A 16,556-nucleotide genomic window follows, 5' to 3' on the forward strand; every position below is an offset into this window, starting at 1 on the left:
TTCAGTTTCGTTCTGAGTGACCAGTGGAAGAACTGTGACCGCTGGAAGGACACTGACTGCTCACATATTGATTTTCATTTGTCAAAGTGAAAGTAAAGCATCTCTAAGATTCCCCTGCTGTGTAATGTATTTTAAATAACAGTAATATTTCATCAGCTACTGCACTGAGGGTATAAATGACACTATGCTGTAGATTCAGTGTTAATCTGGGTGAAAGATGCCGGACATTGACAGAGCAGTTCTTCTGGAAGCTCTCTCAGCCCTCACCAGAGCCACAGTGAGGCATCTCCACGAGCACAAAGGAGAGTGCCCTGCTCACTTTGAGCTGACCGTTATGAACGTGCTGCATGCTGTGTATATCTAGAACTGTGCGGACGGTGATTCATCTTCTGGGTTCTGTACTGCACTGTGGAAATAGTTAGAGGTTCTGGATCATAAACAGAGGCAGAAATCTCAGCTCTGAGGAGGGAGCTCCTTGTGGATCTGGAGAAGTTCTTAGGCCCAATCTACGACTATGATTTTATATAGTGCTGACTTTGAAGATGAATGAAATGTTCTGGGACTAAAGCTGAACCTGTTCTGACCCGACTGGACACGGCTGTGAAGCTGAAAGTGTGAACCTATCATTCTCTTTAATTACAAAAGCAGAGTAATCAATAAATCCATGTTAATCACTGAACTGCTGTCCTTCAGTTTCATTTACATCATCCTCTGTTTAAAAAAGACATGACATCATTTGACCAACACACTACAACCTTTACTTTTTTTTTAAATATGTCTTGGTTAAATTTTCATTAATTTTTAAATGTAACAAATAGCTACTGTGAGACATCCGTATGATATAGAGATCTGAAATCAGTCGTAGTCTACAGGACAATCCCATAAACAGGCATGACCCTGGAGATCAACCAGCAAGACCAGCGTGACCAAGCTGTTTGACCTGCATATTTACCAAAACGTAAAGGTTGTAGTTCGTTTGACTGATGAGTTATTTGTTACTATAAGTAGAAGGAAAAAGGGGTTGAGATGAATGTGTATCACGTTGTGTCTGCTTAGGCCTAACTAGTAACTGCTGATGAACAAAGGTGAGTGTATCGTATCCTATATGTGAGTGTAGAAGGTACACACATGATTATATACAGTTGAGGGATTTGCAACAGTTGTGCAGTTATTTGAACTCCCTCTCAGCTGTTTTTTCTTTTCTCAGCTGCACAGTATTTTGTGATTTGAAATGTCTTTGTGCCATCATCCTGTAGAACAGAATCTTTCAGAATAAAGGAATCTTTCAGAGTAAAACGTCCAAAAACATTCTTGTGAAGGCTACATTCAGTTTTTATTGTACATATGATTAAGCTTAAAATCGTTTATTATTAAGGTCTGTTCTATTAATTAGCAGACATCCCAGAATACAAAACACCCTGACGACATGCGCACACACACAAACATGACAGTAGCACAGTAGTTGACGTCTTAAACACGGTACACACAGGACGTGAGAGTTTCCCTGACTCTGGACAAACACCACAGAGAAGAGCGTGTATAAGATTAATGACTGAGTGGATTTACAATCAGCACTCTCCAATATTCTGTGCATGTGTTCTTCAGTGTGAACGCTAATTCAAAGTGTTTTACAGAAAAAAAAACAGTCAAATTAAAAGCCAGAATAAAATCATAAAAGTCAAATAAAACAATTACATAAAAAGAGTAAAATGATTAAATGATTAAAATAATTTTAAATGATACAATAAAAGAAAAGAAATGAAGGAGATGAAATGACCCACGTTATTCCCAAATGTGAAGCATTTATAATAAGGTTTGTTATTAAATCAATATGAGAACATAATGTGTTTGAAAAGAGAGCAGATCTCAGTGGAAATCACAGACAAGTCACTAATTAGAAGCGGTACAACAGTAATCCCATTCCCCATCTGTGGTGTAGCACCAAAGGTAACTCTCACCATGGTAACCACATGGATGTTCTTGTTTACAGGTCTTACCATTTAGAGCAGAGAAACGGTCAGGGAGACTGCAGCATTTCTCTTTGTTGTCATCATAATCAGTGTAACACCAGTTGTGGGATTCACCATATGTACCACAGTTGTGGTTGGAACGGCAGGGCTTCCCTCCTTGTCCAATGCCACGTGGTAAAGGGGGACTGCAGTAATCCCATGAATCTCCTACATAGCACCAGTAGTAGTCATAGCCATGTGTTCCACAGGTGTGGTCTGTGTTACACGTGGTTCCCTTGACTGTTATTATGGAATACTGAGGAGAACATGATCTCTTTATATTTCCAGAATAGCAGTAATAACCTCTATACTCTTTGTTGTACAGACAGGAGGTGTCACACCCTGCCACCTGCTCCGGTACAAGGCTACAGGTAAACTCCTGAGAGTCATCAGTGGTGTCTCTTTTTCGGAGCTCTGAATGAGGCCAGCGTGAACCCTTAATGAGTCCAGTGAGCGGCTGGGACTGTACACAGGCCTCCTTCGTCACGTATTTCATGTTTTCTGTCTTTTTAAACCAAGCCTCTAGGCTGTTAAAAGACATATCTATTGTCATCCCTGTTACCCTTGGCCTCTTTGAAGGGGATTGATCATAATCAGTGTACTGGCTTATGGCAGTATGAAGCATGTTCTCAATATCCGCAGACATGTCGAATCTGACACTAAGTGGCAGCTGTATTTTCTGGTAAAGCTTTTTGACCATTTCCTCAGATTTAGGTTTTGTAGAAAAACAGTCATCTTTGAAGATTCTTACTGCTTTTACATTATAACGAGTGGACAGCACAGTGTTAAGTGTTTCTACAGTCATTACATTTATTCTACTGTCAGGCTGATTTTTCCCTAAATATCCAAAAGAAAAGGACAACTCCTTATTAATATTACTTTTATAACACACTGCTGTCCAGACATAGACAGGAACAGTAACTCTGTTGAAATCTCTTGAGTAAGAAGCATCAAATACCCCTTGTCTTGGTATCCTATAGTCTGCTGCAGGTACAGTTCCTGTTACCAGGAAGGCAGTTCCTTGACCTTTAGTCTGATTACTTAAAATTTCCCTCACATTTTTTTCCCACTCTTTCCAATGGACACGGTTGAAGCAAGCGTCCATAGGTGCACTGTTGGTCAGAGTGAATGTAGCTGGACGGCCCTCTCCACACTGGAAGCTGTTGGTGTTGAGGTGTCCTCGGTCGTAGCCCGTGTTGCTGTAGTCACCATTTACAGCTTGGTTGGTTTTTATTACCTGTCTCCTATTGGCTGAATCTGGCATCATTTCATCCTCATCAAAACCAGAAAGCTGGAAAAGAAACAAATAAATTAATACACAGTTAGAGCAGGAGAAAGTCAACAGCAGGACTGACGTTTTTATCGGTCTCTTACTGATTTGACCTTGACCATGTTTTTTCTGCTGCATCTCACCATTAATCAATCTATAAATTCTTGGTTCTTCTTCATGAGACTCTTGTGTCACAGCTTTCCTTTATGGGTTACTTTCAGTCTTTAAATGTTTCTCACCCACAGTTCACCTGTGGATTGTCACAGCAGCTTCAGTCTTCATTTCTGACAAAGTTGATGAGGTCCTGTACTGGCAACTACTTTCTCAAATAGTACTTTCCATGTCTCAGAGCAGCACGGTGGAGGAGCAGGTGGTGTCTCTGTCACAGCTCCAGGGTCCTGGAGGTTGTGGGTTCAAGTTCCGCTCCGGACGACTGTCTGTGAGGAGTGTGCTGTGATCTCTCTGTGTCTCTGTGAGTTTCCTCCGGTTGACTGTCTGTGAGGAGTGTGGTGTGTTCTCTCTGTGTCTGCGTGAGTTTCCTCCGGGTGACTGTCTGTGAGGAGTGTGGTGTGTTCTCCCTGTGTCTCCGTGAGTTTCCTTCGGGTGACTGTCTGTGAGGAGTGTGGTGTGTTCTCTCTGTGTCTGCGTGAGTTTCCTCCGGGTGACTGTCTGTGAGGAGTGTTCTCCCTGTGTCTCCGTGAGTTTCCTTCGGGTGACTGTCTGTGAGGAGTGTGGTGTGTTCTCCCTGTGTCTATTTGGGTTTCCTCCAGGTGACTGTCTGTGAGGAGTGTTCTCCCTGTGTCTGCGTGAGTTTCCTCCGGGTGACTGTCTGTGAGGAGTGTTCTCCCTGTGTCTCCGTGAGTTTCCTTCGGGTGACTGTCTGTGAGGAGTGTGGTGTGTTCTCCCTGTGTCTGTTTGGGTTTCCTCCGGGTGACTGTCTGTGAGGTGTGTGGTGTGTTCTCCCTGTGTCTGCATGGGTTTCCTCTGGGTGACTGTCTGTGAGGTGTGTGGTGTGTTCTCCCTGTGTCTGCAAGGGTTTCCTCTGGGTGACTGTCTGTGAGGAGTGTGGTGTGTTCTCTCTGTGTCTGCGTGGGTTTCCTCCGGGTGACTGTCTGTCAGGAGTGTGGTGTGTTCTCCCTGTGTCTGTGTGGGTTTCCTCCGGGTGACTGTCTGTGACGAGTGTCGTGTGTTCTCTCTATGTCTGCATGGGTTTCCTCTGGGTGACTGTCTGTGAGGAGTGTGGTGTGTTCTCCCTGTGTCTGCGTGGGTTTCCACCAGGTGACTGACTGTGAGGAGTGTGGTGTGTTCTCCCTGTGTCTGCGTGAGTTTCCTCCGGGTGACTGTCTGTGAGGGGTGTGGTGTGTTCTCCCTGTGTCTGTTTGGGTTTCCTCCGGGTGACTGTCTGTGAGGAGTGTGGTGTGTTCTCCCTGTGTCTGTTTGGGTTTCCTCCGGGTGACTGACTGTGAGGAGTGTGGTGTGTTCTCTCTATGTCTGCGTGGGTTTCCTCCGGGTGACTGTCTGTGAGGAGTGTGGTGTGTTCTCCCTGTGTCTGTTTGGGTTTCCTCCGGGTGACTGTCTGTGAGGAGTGTGGTGTGTTCTCCCTGTGTCTGCGTGGGTTTCGTCCGGGTGACTGTCTGTCAGGAGTGTGGTGTGTTCTCTCTGTGTCTGCGTGGGTTTCCTCCGGGTGACTGTCTGTCAGGAGTGTGGTGTGTTCTCTCTGTGTCTGCGTGGGTTTCCTCCGGGTGACTGTCTGTGAGGTGTGTGGTGTGTTCTCCCTGTGTCTGCGTGGGTTTCCTCTGGGTGACTGTCTGTGAGGTGTGTGGTGTGTTCTCCCTGTGTCTGCAAGGGTTTCCTCTGGGTGACTGTCTGTGAGGAGTGTGGTGTGTTCTCCCTGTGTCTGCGTGGGTTTCCTCCGGGTGACTGTCTGTGAGGAGTGTGGTGTGTTCTCCCTGTGTCTGTTTGGGTTTCCTCCGGGTGACTGTCTGTCAGGAGTGTGGTGTGTTCTCTCTGTGTCTGCGTAGGTTTCCTCCGGGTGACTGTCTGTGAGGAGCGTGGTGTGTTCTCTCTGTGTCGGCATGGGTTTCGTCCAGGTGACTGTCTGTGAGGTGTGTGGTGTGTTCTCCCTGTGTCTGCATGGGTTTCCTCTGGGTGACTGTCTGTGAGGTGTGTGGTGTGTTCTCCCTCTGTCTGTTTGGGTTTCCTCCGGGTGACTGTCTGTGAGGAGTGTGGTGTGTTCTCCCTGTGTCTGTGTGGGTTTCCTCCGGGTGACTGTCTGTGAGGAGTGTGGTGTGTTCTCCCTCTGTCTGTGTGGGTTTCCTCCGGGTGACTGTCTGTGACGAGTGTCGTGTGTTCTCTCTATGTCTGCATGGGTTTCCTCTGGGTGACTGTCTGTGAGGAGTGTGGTGTGTTCTCCCTGTGTCTGCGTGGGTTTCCACCAGGTGACTGACTGTGAGGAGTGTGGTGTGTTCTCCCTGTGTCTGCGTGAGTTTCCTCCGGGTGACTGTCTGTGAGGGGTGTGGTGTGTTCTCCCTGTGTCTGTTTGGGTTTCCTCCGGGTGACTGTCTGTGAGGAGTGTGGTGTGTTCTCCCTGTGTCTGAGTGGGTTTCCTCCGGGTGACTGACTGTGAGGAGTGTGGTGTGTTCTCTCTATGTCTGCGTGGGTTTCCTCCGGGTGACTGTCTGTGAGGAGTGTGGTGTGTTCTCCCTGTGTCTGTTTGGGTTTCCTCCGGGTGACTGTCTGTGAGGAGTGTGGTGTGTTCTCCCTGTGTCTGAGTGGGTTTCCTCCGGGTGACTGTCTGTGAGGAGTGTGGTGTGTTCTCTCTGTGTCTGCGTGTGTTTCCTCCGGGTGTCTGTCTGTGAGGAGTGTTGTGTGTTCTCTCTGTGTCTGCGTGTGTTTCCTCCGGGTGACTGTGTTCTCCTTGTGTCTGCTTGGGTTTCCTCCAGGTGACTGTCTGTGAGGAGTGTGGTGTGTTCTCCCTGTGTCTGCGTGGGTTTCCTCCGGGTGACTGTCTGTGAGGAGTGTGGTGTGTTCTCCCTGTGTCTGCGTGGGTTTCCTCCGGGTGACTGTCTTTGAAGAGTGTAGTGTGTTATTTATATATATATTATTTTGACCATCAGCTGCATGCATTGGATGGTGGGATGGCAATGGGACCAGCACCTGCTTTGTCACTGTAAAAATCTAAATAAATGTTGTGTAATATATAATATTATCTGTTCTGTCATTCTTTTATTTTCCACTGAAGTTAAATTTGAGTAAATCACTACTTTGCTTGTGTTGGAAACATAAACCTGATCTAAAAAAGAGAGACTCCAGTCGCTAAGGTCAGGAAGTGATTCTAGAAATGTCTTATCCTCATCATATGAGTTAATGTTAGTGCTGTGTTTAAACTCAGCAACAAGAAGGTAATGGGTGAAATGTCAAAAACTCATTTGTTGCCCTTTAGTGGACACCACTGTTGGTTGCGGTTACTGTTAAAAAACAGAGCAGAGGAGTGCGACAGACATCTGGCCCCAATTCCATGTATCCCCCTCACTGAAATAATATGATGGAGAAGTGAGAGTGAAAAGGACAGTTAATGAGAGAGGGACAGAGACAGATAGAGAGAGATTTTTTTTTACTTTGAACACAACATTTATTTATACAAGAAACCACAGAATTATTATTTACCTACACTTTACAAATTATTATTATTGTTATTTTTTTCTTTCTTTCTTTCTACTCTCCTTCAACACCACGGACTGAGAAAGGCTAGCTGTCCCTCTATCAGCGTACAGAACAAGTCACCATAACACCACTCCTCCTCAAATACATCTAGATTGCTCATGGTTTTGTAAAATTTAAATTCAAGTACAATTCTAGCCTTCACCAAAGCAAAAAACAGGGTTAACACCTCCTGCCCAGGTCTATCCTCCACCTTGTTCCGTCTAGAGTTGTATATAGCCAGCTTTGCTCGGCCAACAATAAAATTCAACAGCTGGTACCTTACTCTGTCCGTCCTGTTGTAACCAGCACCAAACAGTCCGCTCAGAGTTAAGAACAGAGGTTGGAGTCTGGAGCAGTCCATAAAACAGTGAAAAATAGTTTCTCTAAAACCAGAAAACAAACACTTATCAGACACGTGCAGATTAATAACAGACACAAACTCATTAACAGACACAGCCCCATGCACCAAAATTCTCCACTGAAGATCTCCCGACCTTTTTGTCAATTGTATAGCACCCTTCAGACTGGCCGTTTATCCAAACCCACCCCGAGCTTTTCTCTCCGTCTCTAACAGTTTTGTTCAAAACCTTTACACAGCACTTGTATAGGACCTGCCCCGAGACCGTGTGAAGATCCAGCTCCTACAGTCCAGTAAGGTCTAACAATGGACCACACGTCTTTCAAATCAGGAGTGAGCCGAGTGTTAGGAAAATCGTCTTCCATTCTGGGCACTACAATTCCGGTCCAGAAGTCCTCCAGCATGGACCACTCCTCCGGCTCCAGTCTAGCTCTCCACAGGTTCAGCACAGACCTCATTAGATGAAGAGACCTCAGGCCTAGACGAGAGGCGATGGCATGGACATCCCTCAAACCTGGTCCTGCTACTTCCACTAGGTGCCGGAGTGTGACTACGCCGGAGGCACACAGCGCTTGAGTGAGACCAGGTGTCCCTTTGCTCGCCACGTCCAGGCGCGCTCCATTCACAATAGGCTCCTCCAGCAGCCAAAACAAAGAGTCACACTTTACTGGTCTGTTCACTTTAAACATTGTCCAACATTTAAACAGTCCACGATAAAAAGGGGGAAGTCTATTCAAATGAAGCAGTTTAGTGTTCATTAGGAAAAGTGCAGAGTCCAGCCCCAGCCCTTCAACTGTCTGTAGAATAGTGCTGGCCCCTCTGTGAGGATTTCATTGAGCATGGCCAATACGTCTGCACCCAGCACCGTCCAAAAAGATTTATAAAACTCCACAGGCAACCCATCGATTCCTGGGGCAGCCCCGCCGTTCATGCTCTGCAGCGCTGCATGGAGTTCCTGTTCGAGCAACGGTTTCTCTAACTCCGTGTTCAACTGCTCCGAGACCTTTGGAAGTCCAGCATAAAAACTCTCGGAAAGTTCTTCATTGGCCACACACTCACTACTGTACAAGTTCTTGTAGAAACGTAAAGCACGCCTCCGTATTTCATAGAGAGTGAATATACGGACTCTGGCCATTCTTCTTCTCAAGGCTGAAGATAAACTTAGAGGGGGCATCCATCTGCGTTAAGTACTGAAAACGCGATCGGACCAGACCTCCCTGTGCCCTGTACCCGAGCAGATCAGCAAGAGCAGACGTTTTAGATTTCAGAGCCGCAGTGTGACGTTGGTCTCCTGTAAGTTCTACCAGCCTATGTAACTCAACTACGTAATTGTCTAATTGCATCAAGGACTGTGTAATGTGCCTCGAAACATTAAAAGTGTATTGTTGACAAAGTAATTTAATTTCAACTTTACCATAGTCCCACCACTGTCTTAAGTTACTAAACCAAGGCTGTTTAAGTTTGACATTAGACCAGAAAACAGAGAACACACGTTTAAACTGCTCATCATTTAAAAGAGAAGTGTTCAAATGCCAGTAAGCACTTTTATGTTTCATATTTGAAATAAAACCCGTGCACATAACCATACAATGATCAGAGAACCCCACTGGAGAAATCACACACTCCTTTAAAATGCTGAGGTGATGATTGAAACAGTAAAATCTGTCCAGTCTGGACAAAGACATGAATCCTTCTCTTGCATGGGCCCAAGTGTACTGTCTACTATTCCGCTTTAGAACCCTCCAAACATCAAACAGGTCATGAGTGCGCAACAACTTACATAGCGCCCTCTGGGACGGACCATGAGGCTCTACGTGATTCCTGTCAATATTGTCATCCTCTGTGCAATTAAAATCACCCCCAAAAACAGGTAATCTTCAGTGCTAGCGTCCTGCAGTGCCACACTTACACTGTGGAGAAAAGTGACCCGGTCTGGGCCATTTGTAGGAGCATAAACATTTACAAAATTAACCTTAAAACGTTCCAGCTGTGCCTGAACAACCCCTACAGGAACAGGAACAGGAACCTACCCCCTACGTCATGCTTGACCTCACATTAAACAGGCAAAAAATGTTTAGCAAAAAGTATAGCAACACCTCCTCTAGCAGAGGTCATGTGACTAAAAACAATGTCCCCCTTCCACTCCTTCCTCCAGTCAGTTTCATTGTCATCGTCACTATGTGTCTCCTGCACAAACATAACATCCACAGCCTTACGCTCAATAAGTTCATAGATTAAAGCTCTTTTCTGAGCATCCCGTGCTCCATTCACATTCAGAGTGTCCACCCTGATCTTACTCATTTGTAAATATGGAGGATGAAGACACAGCACAGGCCACAGGGTGAGAAACACCAGGAAGTTAAGTAGTTTCAAAGCCATCCTCATTCTGTAATCCCAGTTTCAGTTTCGGAACGATCTTCTTTAGTCTGTAGATTTCCTGAACAGTGAATTGATCACCTCTCTCGTTTCTCATGACTGACTGAACCATGTCTATAAACAGCCTGCGGTCTGGGGAATAGTCCTCAACTACAACACCCTTCATGTTTTTAGTCTTCTGTAGAAATGATTTTATCTTGCTAACAGAATAAGAACTACGTCGACTACGCTGACTGTTGGCGTCAGAAAGATCACTTTCTGAATCTTCTAGACCTTCCTTGTGTTTTCCACGCTCCGCTCCTGACATGCGCTGTGCCTTCCCTTTGTTTTCAGAAGTTTTGACCCACTTCATTTTTCTTTTACCAGTAGGGGCTTTAAAGAGAGACTCTTCAGCCCCAGTTTCAGTGTCCATTCCCTCTCCCTCCAGAGAAACAGCACCTGCTGCATCAAGCCCTGCACCATCACAATCCCTACCTTCCCTATTCACCACCTCCTGAGTCTGCTGTGGCTCAACTGTCTCACTGTCCACAGTACCCTCAGCTCCAGTACCAGCTGTCTCACCCTCTTCCACTACCTGCTCTTGAGGGGTAGGGGCTATTACAGGTTCTTCTCTCTCTATTCTGGGATCTGCAGCACTGTCTCCAGCTGAGCTGGGCCCAGCTCCCACATCATCCTCCTGCACTGTGTCCTTCCCCTTAGAGTCTGGCCCTGCCTCTGCCTCCTCAGGACACCAACGCTTTAAATGTCCTTCTTGACCACACCCTAAACACTTCATAGAGTCTGACGAGGCAAAAACTACATAATCATAGCCATCAACTCTTCATTTCAGAGCCACATGTAGATCTTCTCTGCCATCTTTCAGGATCATGTAGACCTGCCGTCTGAAGGAGACTACGTGTTTGAGTCGAGGAGACGTACAACCAAGAGGGATTCTCTTCATGTAGGACACAAGCTGACCAAAACGAGACAGTTCTTCAGATAACACTTCATTTTTAATAAAAGGTGGTACATTGGACAGTGTGATTTTTTAGAGGGACGAACGAGAGGCAGTACGGGCGTGAACGTGTCTCTAATGACCACAGTGTTTACTTTCTCCACGCTGTCTACAAACACTATGACAGCCCCATTCATACGAGAAACAGAACGAACACTCTCACACCCAATAACCTCCCTACAGCCAGACCACACTCCTCCACTGAGCATCTGACCTCGGGGACAACTTTTAAACCGTGCCGCCGCGAGAGCTGCTCTACACTAACTTTCCTCTCTGCCGCCGCCGCCATGACGACCGGCAAACAGCCAGCTACCGGCTCCTCCACCTAACTACCGCTCCTTCTCCTCCTCTCCCCCACAGACAGTGTCACAGTCACAGACACACAGTACAGTACACCACCAACACAGCAAGAAAAGATAGGAAAAGATTTAAAACTCACACGCTCAGCAGCACGCACTCTCACTCACTCACTTCCGCTCAGAGAGACAGAGAAAGAGAGACGACTACATCAGACACACATCAAAAGAACTCCACCCTCCACAGAACACAGTGCTTCATCAATACCCCACACAGTTTCAAATGATTTTAAGTCATTCATCATACTGAAATATGCACAGTCTATTTTTACACGGGCATTAATTAACCCTCTCAGCAGCAGCTCTGCGTCAGTAAGTCCTTGTCCTCTCACCCTGTTTCTCCTCGTTAGCCACGTCGCCAGCTCGGCCTGGACAAAGAGGACGTTTACAAGGCAGCATTTAAACCGCTGTCCAACAGTATATTTAGGTCCTAAAATATAAGACCCAAATGTAAAAACCAGTCCTAGTCGTAGACAAAGTCCACTTAAAAATCCGAACAGTCTGTTGAGTCGGGAGCAGTGTGTGAAGAAACGCTGCACTGTCTCAGGCTGTGAGCAAAAAGGACACCCCACATCTACCCCTTGAACAAAGTGGGCAGTGTGTGTGTTTGTGGCTATTGCACCATGAATGATCCTCCACTGCAGGTCTCCTGTCCTCTTAGGGACCGGCAGTTTGTAGAGGACTCTCCATCTATAGCCAGCAGTACTTTCTCCAGGCAACACTCCCTGCCACTGGTGCTCTCTGACCTCGACCAGGGCTTTCATACGCCTCACTTTAACACACACAGTGTACAGGGCCTTCCCATCAACCTCCTCAAACAATCCCAGGCTCGGGGAGGAAAACGTCAGCAGGGAGCCTCCTCCCTCCTGCCATTCCCCATCTGCAGCTGTCCCCCGCAGCGAGGGAAACACTGCCTCCTCAGCTCCTCTCAGTTCATTAAAAAACTCCTGAACCTGTTGAGGCAGGGCTTCCAGCACCTCTCTTAGGAACTGTCCGAGGATTCTGTGTGTGGAGATTCCCGTTCTCTGGGCGAGCAGCTGCACTGAGGTCCACCCAGTGCCATCAGCCCTTCGCACACATATACACACATACATACACACACACTCTCAAACACACATATACACACACATATATACACACACACATACACACACTCTCAAACACACATATACACACACATATACACACACAAACACATATATACACATACACACACACACTCACACATACATACACACACACACACACATACATATATACACATACACACACACACTCACACATACATACACACACACACACATACACACACACATATATACACATACACACACACACTCACACATACATACACACACATACACACACACATATATACACACACACACACACACATATAAATTATTATATTAATAATAATAGAAAAAAACCCTGTGATACTCTTAATGTTCCATGTTATTGTATTAATTCTTTGGAAATACTATGTCTGAATATGGTCATGCCAATAAAGCTTATTGAAATTGAATTGAACTGAGAGACAGAGAGAGAGAGATGCATTCGGGAAAACTGAGAGTCTCTAGTTTAGTGCCTAGAATGTGTTAGTTTTCTGTAAATACTGTGAAGATAAATAGATTTTCTGACCTGGAAAATCATGTCACTGACCTGGAGGGACCTGTAATCCTGTGTTTTGGCACCACTTCACTAAAGATGTTACCTTTATACGGGCTACTGTTGTCGCTTATTTGTTGTGTTATAAAGCGTGGACGGCCCGAGGGTGAGGACCAAGGGTGTTGGAGTGAGTTTGATATTGCCACCATCCCGTGGTATCATTTAACATTACAAGGGTCTTCATGAGGAGGGCACGGCAGGTGCATTAGTGTGTGTAGATAAAAAGAAGCAAAACTCACCTGAGGCTCAATGAACCAGTATCCACTTTTAAATCCTGCTCCGCTGCTGCAGTTGGGGTTGAAGGTGTAGGCGCTGTACAGAGGAATCCTGTGAAACATTGAGTACAGTGAAGCGTAATAAGTGCTAGACTCATATTTCTGGCAGATTTTCCTGCTACTTTCGTCTTGAGGAATGCCCTCTGGTTCAATTCCCTGATAAAAGAACTGATCACACTCATTAAAATCTGAAACAACTTCAGCCCAAACGGGCCCTGCTCCCAGAACCACGGAGACCAGGAGAGCCCAGAGCATCATGAGTCAGATCTGGAGCCAGTCAGGTTCTGTGAACTCTCTCAGTGTCACTATCTTATATACAACCAGAGACAGGTCTCTCCTTATTGGTTGGTAAAGGGATGTTGAAGCTGAATATTCAGCAGATATTCACCCTCCTCCTGCTCACAAACAACGTCCTAAAATCTCTGAAACCTCACTTTCTTAATCACACTGCACTCCTTATATTTTACAATATCAAAGTCTTCCCATTTCGCGGAGAACATTTACTGAAAAGAGCCGGAGTGTCTGCAGCAGGGGCGCCGCTAAGGGACCGTCGGCGAAGTGCGGATCATATTTAAAAACGCAAAACATGCAAATAGCCGAGGAGTGAGCCAGTGACATTTAAAAAGACTTCAAACTTAACGTACAGCAAACAGGAGGAAAAAATACCTCCAACCATAACCCCCAGTTAGACAGTGGAGCTGAGAGGGGGGACAGTGAGGGGACAGTGGAGCTGAGAGAGGGGACAGTGAGGGGACAGTGGAGCTGAGAGAGGGGACAGTGAGGGGACAGTGGAGCTGAGAGAGGGGACAGTGAGGGGACAGTGGAGCTGAGAGAGGGGACAGTGAGGGGACAGTGGAGCTGAGAGAGGGGACAGTGAGGGGACAGTGGAGCTGAGAGAGGGGACAGTGAGGGGACGGTGGAGCTGAGAGAGGGGACAGTGAGGGGACGGTGGAGCTGAGAGAGGGGACAGTGAGGGGACAGTGGAGCTGAGAGAGGGGACAGTGAGGGGACAGTGGAGCTGAGAGAGGGGACAGTGAGGGGACAGTGGAGCTGAGAGAGGGGACAGTGAGGGGACAGTGGAGCTGAGAGAGGGGACAGTGAGGGGACAGTGGAGCTGAGAGAGGGGACAGTGAGGGGACGGTGGAGCTGAGAGAGGGGACAGTGAGGGGACAGTGGAGCTGAGAGAGGGGACAGTGAGGGGACAGTGGAGCTGAGAGAGGGGACAGTGAGGGGACAGTGGAGCTGAGAGAGGGGACAGTGAGGGGACAGTGAGGGGACAGTGGAGCTGAGAGAGGGGACAGTTGAGCTGAGAGAGGGGACAGTAAGGGGACAGTGGAGCTGAGAGAGGGGACAGTGGAGCTGAGAGAGGGGACAGTGGAGCTGAGAGAGGGGACAGTGAGGGGACAGTGGAGCTGAGAGAGGGGACAGTGGAGCTGAGAGAGGGGACAGTGAGGGGACAGTTGAGCTGAGAGAGGGGACAGTGGAGCTGAGAGAGGGGACAGTGAGGGGACAGTTGAGCTGAGAGAGGGGACGGTGAGGGGACAGTGGAGCTGAGAGAGGGGACAGTGGAGCTGAGAGAGGGGACAGTGAGGGGTCAGTGGAGCTGAGAGAGGGGACAGTGGAGCTGAGAGAGGGGACAGTGGAGCTGAGAGAGGGGACAGTGAGGGGTCAGTGGAGCTGAGAGAGGGGACAGTGGAGCTGAGAGAGGGGACAGTGGAGCTGAGAGAGGGGACAGTGGAGCTGAGAGAGGGAACAGTGAGTGTAGAAACAAGGAGGTGGTATTAATGTTATGGCTGATTGGTGTATTTCTCTGTATTTCACCAGGAGGATGAAAACAGTTTCACTCTCTTTATTCACTGCAAAACCTTTCTGAAAAGCAACTCATTCACATTTACACCAGATGAAACACAAACACAATTATGATGAGTCCAGGAATGAGCCCTTCAGCTAAAGGGCATCAACAGAACTATGTATTTTCAATTACTTTGAATGTAATGTCAGGAGTTTAAAGATGATGCTTTTCCACCATGTCATTATTCCTTTCTTCCAGAGAACTGAAGAAATCTTCTCTGTGTGATTTTACTTTCATTCAGAGTGAAGGGTGCCTGACCCTGACAGAATGTTCACCTCCCTCACAGAGAAACTCCAGAGAATTTCCAGAGAAACATCAGAAGCACCACCCTGTTACCAGAAAAGTCAGGATATTGTTCTGTGTTCATTCTCCTGAAGATTTATTCAAAAACTAAAGCCCTAAGATCAGATTCCAAAGTTGTCTCTGAACCGGACTGTACTGTGTAAATATAAGTGGAATATTTACATGGCTCGCTACCGAAAAGTGGAGACGGAGGTGAGTTTGGTGCTGAGCTCCATCCCCTTTCATTTACTGATGCTGTGGAAGCATTTGGGAACTGAGGAGACTCGGCGCTGCAGGTTTGTGAGTGAAGCTGAAGGACGGTGTCTCCGACTCTGAATTTTATTTTATGTAATCCATGTTCATTGTTATGAGAATTTCAACCTGTAATCATTCCCTTCTCATTAAAGTTTCTGTTTTTACTCACACAACACTGTTGTCCTAAAAGTGTCCCAAAAGAGCTTTTATCTTGTCCCTTGGGCTGTTTTTACTGGCCCCAGGACAGCGACGTCTGGACCCTGCCCTGTGTGTGTCACTCAGTGGAGTCACAGCGCTCATCATAATGCACAGATCTGATTGGCTGAGGAGCCTCACGTGTGATATGCAGAAACACATGTGATTGGTCTGTGAGTTTCCTGGAGCGCTAAACCTGTACCGTAACGACTAGAAGAGTCACAAACTCTGTTCAAAATTAAACAGCTCTTAATTCATCAATTTTAATATGAGATAAATGCAGGTTTTATGTAGGTAAAATGTGAAAGCCATTGGTTCCACGACCTCTCCTGCTGTTCATCAAAGTGAAGGTGAAAGTATTTAAACAGTCGCTCTGCTGTGACACACTTTCATAAACCTGCAGTATTTCCTTGAATCCAGAGTCGATATAAAGAGCTGCTCTGAACATTCACCTTCACTCTGAGCGAAAGACACCAGACATGGACACAAAGGTTCTCCTGGACGCTCTCTCTGCCCTCACTGGAACCCGAGTGAGGGCCATCAGGGAGCGGAAAGGAAAGTACCCTAACTTTACTGACTGTGGACAACTTCCTGAAAATTGTGTATCATGATTCTTCACTGCTTCACGGCTCTTTACAAAGTTTACAGAATCTCGACCTTTACGAAGACAGAGAACCGGAGAGTGGAGTCACAGCTCTGAGGAAGGAGTTCTTTGTGGACCTGGGTAAGTTCTTAGATCCAGACTATGACTGTGATTTCAGTCGAGGTTCTGGTTCTGATGATAGTTGTTACCTGTTGATTTTGGTGCTTTGTGTTGATTTTGTCTTTTTTTCTTTGTGGGAAGGGATTTGTATTTTAAACTTTAACTGTACTCTGTGAGACTCTGTGTGAAGTGTGGTGTAACAGAACAGTGCTGACTTTGGTGAAGGTGACTTTCTTACTGTCATTTCAAAATAAAAGAATG

General features: G+C 46.5%; 1 protein-coding gene across 1 annotated transcript; it reads right to left on the reverse strand.

Annotated features, from left to right (window-relative positions):
- Positions 1-1,324: 1,324 nt before the first annotated feature.
- LOC136692571 (uncharacterized) lies at positions 1,325-13,277 on the reverse strand. Its single transcript, XM_066666094.1, has 2 exons — positions 12,973-13,277; positions 1,325-3,300 (listed from the first exon to the last, which is right to left on the reverse strand). Exons 1-2 carry the CDS (start codon positions 13,264-13,266, stop codon positions 1,891-1,893), a joined length of 1,704 nt encoding a protein of 567 aa, XP_066522191.1. The 5' UTR covers positions 13,267-13,277; the 3' UTR covers positions 1,325-1,890.
- Between the last annotated feature and the right edge of the window lie 3,279 nt (positions 13,278-16,556).

This window comes from Hoplias malabaricus, chromosome 3 (assembly GCF_029633855.1).
Source record: "Hoplias malabaricus isolate fHopMal1 chromosome 3, fHopMal1.hap1, whole genome shotgun sequence".
NCBI lineage: Eukaryota > Metazoa > Chordata > Actinopteri > Characiformes > Erythrinidae > Hoplias > Hoplias malabaricus.